Source organism: Cryptomeria japonica, chromosome 7, assembly GCF_030272615.1.
Source record: "Cryptomeria japonica chromosome 7, Sugi_1.0, whole genome shotgun sequence".
Classification (NCBI taxonomy): Eukaryota; Viridiplantae; Streptophyta; class Pinopsida; order Cupressales; family Cupressaceae; genus Cryptomeria; species Cryptomeria japonica.
In genome coordinates this window covers 340,862,508-340,868,549 of record NC_081411.1, presented here as the reverse complement: position 1 = coordinate 340,868,549, position 6,042 = coordinate 340,862,508, and the positions used below count along the sequence as shown (strand labels likewise).

Genomic DNA, 6,042 nt, shown 5'->3' with positions numbered 1-6,042 from the left:
CTTAATATCTTTCATTTAAGTTCTTCGCAAAAACACAAATTAAATTATTCTATTATTTAACAATTTTGGCTCCACATAAAATCAATGGGGAAATCACTTTTATCATTTTTGAATAACTAGGAAAACCTATCATTAAAGTTTCATTTCATCTTATTTTTTATTCTTCTTTTGACATAAAGTCATTTAGTCACAACATTGTATCAAAAAGAGGTAAAACATAGACACCTAAATATTTCTTTAGTACACTTTTATCCTTATCAATCAAATAATTTCATTGCCTAATCAAATCCCTTCCATCTAATGACCCCTACCTAATTTAATTTTTACATTGCTTAGTATTTAAATAGCCACTTTTGCATCTCGCATAATTAAATGACTTTATTATTATTTACAACTAATTTCCACCTCACACATGTTTATATCCTCTCCACCAAATTTTGAATCGCTTGTGGGTATAACTACTTATTATTTTTTGTAAGTGCATCGTAACACTTCACAGTCCAATAACCTCCATTAGAACCCTCCATTGTCTCCTTAATCGTAGGGATGTCCTCTCATTCATCCTCGAGTGTATATTGGCTCTCCTGTAATTTTCTAAATTGAGATGTACTCTCATCCATTCATCTTTGCTAACCATGCTACCAGAATAGGTATCTTTTGTGCAAAGTGTCTTACATTCAAAAATCAACTATTAGAGCAAATAATATTCACATTGGAGTTTCATTGATAATTTTTTTTTGAATTCCTTTGTCAACTCTATTTGAGGTTTGCTTTGGTTTGGTCTGATTAAAAAAATTCAGTTTGCATGTGCTTCTGATTTGATTTTCAAACTAATAGCTTACAAGATCATTTCCACAAGTGAAGTCCATGTCTTTAATCTAGGTTAATTTTTGGAAGTATAGAATTCACCTCCACATACGTAAAGATTAGATCCGTAGTCACAATCTTAAAATTGATAAAATTTTCATTATTTTAAAACTTTTAATTAATAGATCCTCATATTACAATATAATAACAAACTAATATATAACATCTATGTCAATGGACCTTTGGTTTGCTAGTGAAATTGAATGGTACTTAATAAGTCCACTAAGGATCAAGTCTTATTGAGTGTGACCTTGAGATTGTACCTATCTACAATAAAAGAAATTCTTCATCAAATTAAAAACTAAATACATTTATTTGTTATACTAATCACAACATTTATTGTCTTATCACTTGTAGGTTCAAACTCTAAAATCCTTTTGTTATTTATTGTCTATCACTGAAGTTGAATGATTATATGAATGAGTGCATAAAATGTTAAGACTTACATATAAAGGTCTAACATCATAAGAGATGAGGTGGAGATTATGTTTCAAACAAATTTGATAGAAAGATACCTTTTAGTCTTTAGCTCTTAATAAAAAATTGCACCCTAAAAATGAACAAACAAAAATGACTTATAATTAATATAAATTCTCCCACAAAATAAATAAATAAATACTTTCTGCAAGGTAAATTGTATTTTCGTATTACGAGAGTAACAAAATGTGAATGACATCGTTAAGCACGCAGATCGTGAGCATGGATTATCTATATGGAATATCGTGAGCATGGATTATCTATATGGAATATCGTGAGCATGGATTATTGGTTGATTCCAAACAAATATTGTGACAAAAAAAGGAATATTACCTACCTATATCGCTTGCTTGTTGCTAGGTAATGCGACAAAAGAAGGAATATTACCTACCTATATCGCTTGCTTGTTGCTAGGTAATGCGACAAAAATCCAGGGAATCGGGCGGGGCGTCTCAAGTTGTCAAGTTCAAGGGTTGAAGAAATCCCGGAGACGTAGGTGGAAGAAGGGCAAACATAAGACAAGAGTGGGGAATCTCCTCTAGGGGATATTAATACAAGAGATGCGTGGCAGCACTAGAAGTAGGAGCAGTGGGTAGAAGGAAGAAGGAAGAAGAAATGGAGTTGGGGTTGATGGTGCTAGCATCGGCATTCACGCTGGCCCTTGCAGCGCTGACGTGGTGGGCAATTGGTAGAAACGGAAATGGAAATTACAAAGATTACAACCTTCCTCTGCCGCGGGGGGCCACAGGATGGCCGCTCATCGGAGAGACAATCACCTTCCTTCGAGCCATCAACAACCCTCATAACCCTCGAAAGTTAGTCGACCACCACGAGCGCAAGTAATAATTAAGCATTTCCTTCCCTCTTTTTCCTTTCTGCTACTTGCATTTTGAATCATGTTTCTAATCGGGAATAGGAATGGGAATTTCCAGATACGGCCCGGTGTTCAGATCGAACTTGTTTGGGAGTTCAAAGACGGTGGTGACGGTGGATCCAGAGTTCAGCAAATATGTGCTGCAAAACGAGGGAAGGCTGTTCCATACCAAATACCCGCTGTCAATGAGAACCATCATTGGCAAATTCAGCATATTGGCGGTGCGCGGCGAACTTCAGAGGAAGCTCCATGGAACTGTTAACAAATTCTTGAGCGTCGAGATGCTGAGCTCGGAATCCATTGGCTATATCCAGAACATCTTTGATTTGGGAATGCTCAAGTGGGAGGGCCACAACAGAGAATTGCATCTTCAGGAGGAGATCCATAAGGCAAACCCCACCTCTTCAATATTCAAGATTGTGTAGCCAGCAAAAGATTTTATGAATTTATTATCCCCACCCCCGCCTCTCATCATCAATAATATTGGATTCCCGCAGGTTGTTTTGAATTTGATGGCAAAGAAATTGCTCGACTTAAATCCAGAGAACGATATGAAAGAAATCGACAAACTTAGGGCTCTTGATGACCTGGCAGGGGCGATCGTAACCATCCCCATCAACATTCCGGGCTCGCCTTTCTCAAAGGGAATCAAGGTGAGTGCTCATTTTTCGTCAGTCGTAATTGTATTTTCAATTTTGTGAGGTCTTGAGATTACCTTGTAATTTGGCAGGCCAGGAAAACGCTGCATAAAAAGATAAACGAGTGCATAAAGGAGAGGAAGGAGCATCCAGAAGTGGTCCGCAGTGATCTGTTGACTCACCTTTTGAAGGAAGCCGCGTTCCCCGAGGAGGTCATTGCAGAGTTGATATTGTCTCTCTTCTTTGCCTCTTACGAGACTTCCTCTAAAGCCCTCACTTTTGCTATTAAATTTCTCACTGACAGCCCGCGGGCGTTGAAGGAAATGAGGGTGAGCATTCCTACAACAAAACAAACCCTCCTTTGATATGCTATATATAGTCTATTGCTGATTGTAGTGTTACGCAGGCGGAGCATGACGCCCTGGTGCACCTCAGGGGCAATGGAAAGCTCACCTGGGACGACTACGCCTCCATGAATTTCACCCATTGCGTATGTCCTCCTTTAACCCCTCTCCCTCTGCCTCTGCCTCTGCCTCTGCCTCTGCAACTCCAACGGAATTTTTAGATTACCTGACTGAAGTCAAAACGTGTTTGATGTGGACCGCAGGTGATCAAGGAAACTCTACGACTGGGCAACGTTGCGCCTGCTGTTTTCAGAGAGACGGCACAAGACATCAAAACCAAAGGTATGGATGTTTATGGCGTGGGGAGAGAGAGAGAGAAGAGAGTATAATAAGTGTTTGACCACTAATTTGATTGGTAGTGGTGCAGATTTTGTGATTCCCAAGGGATGGGCAGTGTTGGTGTTGCTGAACAGCACACATCTGGATGAGAAAAACTACCCCGAAGCTCTCACATTCAATCCATGGCGCTGGCAACACGAACCTCCTCTGGTATTCGACTTGTCCAACCTCTCTCTGTTTTTCTTCCTGGACTTGACAATTAATTAACTCGCAAGAGACGAATTTAATGGGCGGAGCTGCTTTGTTGTTGTTGCTGCTGCAGGAGCTTTCCAAGGATCCATGGTTCCTGTGTTTTGGGGGAGGTGCCAGGTTTTGCCCTGGATATCAGTTTGCCAAACTTGAGATGGCTCTCTTTCTCCATTGCTTCATTACCAAATTCAGGTTAACCTGCCTGCAACCTCATCTTACTCTTTTCGTTTGGCATTCAGTACTCTTACTCTAGTATTACCAAAACTAAATTCGCTTGATGATGATCAGGTGGGAGGCAGTGGAAGAAGATCATCTACATTACTTTCCATACACATACATGGTAAAGGGTCTTCCCCTTCGTCTCTCTCCTCTACAGTGACCTGCCAGATCACTTCATATTAGTCGTTTTACTCCCGTCCTTGTGCCCAACTATTATAGAACGGCCCATGCAACTTCATCTTGCTGGTTCCTATAGAGTGCGTCAATGTAAAACAAGAAGTAATATGAAGATTTAATAATTTTAAAGCATTCAATATGTTAATTCTTCTCACAATTAGTGCTTCATTCAAACTATCAAAATAAACAAAAGTACGCAATTAGTAGCATTTGAGACATGTTAATTCTAACTTTTTTGAAAAATATACAAGATCTATAGATTTTTCTTTTTTTATGTATAATTTATCATGTCAAAGGCGTTCTAAAATAAAATGGACGATTTGTTTGTGAAAATCAACAATTGATAATGATAGAAAAAGATGCAAGCTAATTGAAATAATTTCAACCATCAAATTTTCTATTTGCTTTTTTCTCGTTGTTTTTCTACTTTCTGTCAATGGAATTCACGGTAATAATCCTTGGTGTTTGTACTCAGTGTTGGTGGTTCCAATTGGTTATTCAGAAATTCATATGAATTGGCCTATTTCAATCAACAAATCTTTGGGTCAGTGGCCAATGAATGAGATTCAATCAAAGGATTGAAATCTCATGCACTTCGGCTCTACTAGACCAAGGGGGTTCACCCTTTACAATATTTTAAGATCTTAGGCAAATGTTAACAAATATTGTAATTAAGCATATGGATCTTAATGGATTCCGACTATGGCAACATAATTCAACCCTGAATTAGCTCTATTCATGGTTATTTATCATTAGCTGCATATATGAAAACAAATTCCTATTCTAAACCTAAACCTAACACCAATAAATTAAAAGAAGTTTATCATATAAAATTGTTTATGAATCCTTATCGTGCAATAGATCGGTGCCTAAATCCAAGGGTAAGGAGTCGAGCTTTAGATCATGATCGTATCTAAATAGCAAGGTTAAAACAAATCATTTGGACTTTATCATTTAAACTTTACACAAATGAATCTACTTATATAACTATAGAGTTCTATTTATTCATCCCAATTATGTCCTCAAACTCACTCTAATTTGCATATGCAATTTAATTCTTTCAATAAAAGAAACCCACGCACACTACACAATATCACAAGAAATTTAAAATGACAAATTAAATATGCTTCATATATTTGATTCTGTAGTCACACAAATCTGTCCAGCTTAATTAAATAAATATTCGCTATTTATTTGATTAAAAATCTACTAGCCATCAGTTAATTAAATTAATATTTAATTACTTCATCCCCAAACATTCTTCTATTAATTAAATAAATTATTCAATTTATTTTAATTAATTCATTAAATCAAATTCACAATCAATTAAATAAATAAAATCTATTTATTTAATTAAAATCCTCTTTTCCTCTTTTAAATAAATTAAATAAAACATTTATTTAAATCATTATCCCCCCCCCCCACTTGCATTTTCCTACAAATGCAACTTGCACACATTTATTGAAATAAATGAATTTTTATTTTAATAAAATCCTATTTTCCCTCACCCACCAAATCCACTTGCAAAATCTAATCCCCTTCTAGATTCTTCTAACCCCTTCCTGATTAGCCTAATCCATCTCCTAATTATTGTCACATTCCTAAGCAAAATGGAGTCACTTCTCAAAGACTCCAAAGTCTTTGAAAAGCATTTAATGCTTTATGTGTTCAACAAATTAACCCCCAAAGTCTTCCAAGACCACTAATGGCTCTTACATGACCATTTATGGCTCTTCCATAACCATTTATGGTTATTTCAAACTTGTCCCCCCAAACATTTATTGTTTTGACCATATCCATCCCTTTCACATTTGCACAAGAGTTTATCCATTGGATAAAAGCTTTATTCTTTGAATAA

General features: G+C 36.5%; 1 protein-coding gene across 1 annotated transcript; it reads left to right on the top strand.

The window, feature by feature from the left end:
- The first annotated feature begins 1,843 nt into the window (after positions 1 to 1,843).
- Positions 1,844 to 4,329, top strand: LOC131039085 (cytochrome P450 720B2). Its single transcript, XM_057971733.2, has 9 exons — positions 1,844 to 2,183; positions 2,277 to 2,607; positions 2,716 to 2,871; positions 2,949 to 3,185; positions 3,263 to 3,346; positions 3,464 to 3,542; positions 3,628 to 3,749; positions 3,862 to 3,980; positions 4,077 to 4,329. Exons 1-9 carry the CDS (start codon positions 1,960 to 1,962, stop codon positions 4,165 to 4,167), a joined length of 1,443 nt encoding a protein of 480 aa, XP_057827716.1. The 5' UTR covers positions 1,844 to 1,959; the 3' UTR covers positions 4,168 to 4,329.
- The last annotated feature ends 1,713 nt before the right edge of the window (positions 4,330 to 6,042 follow it).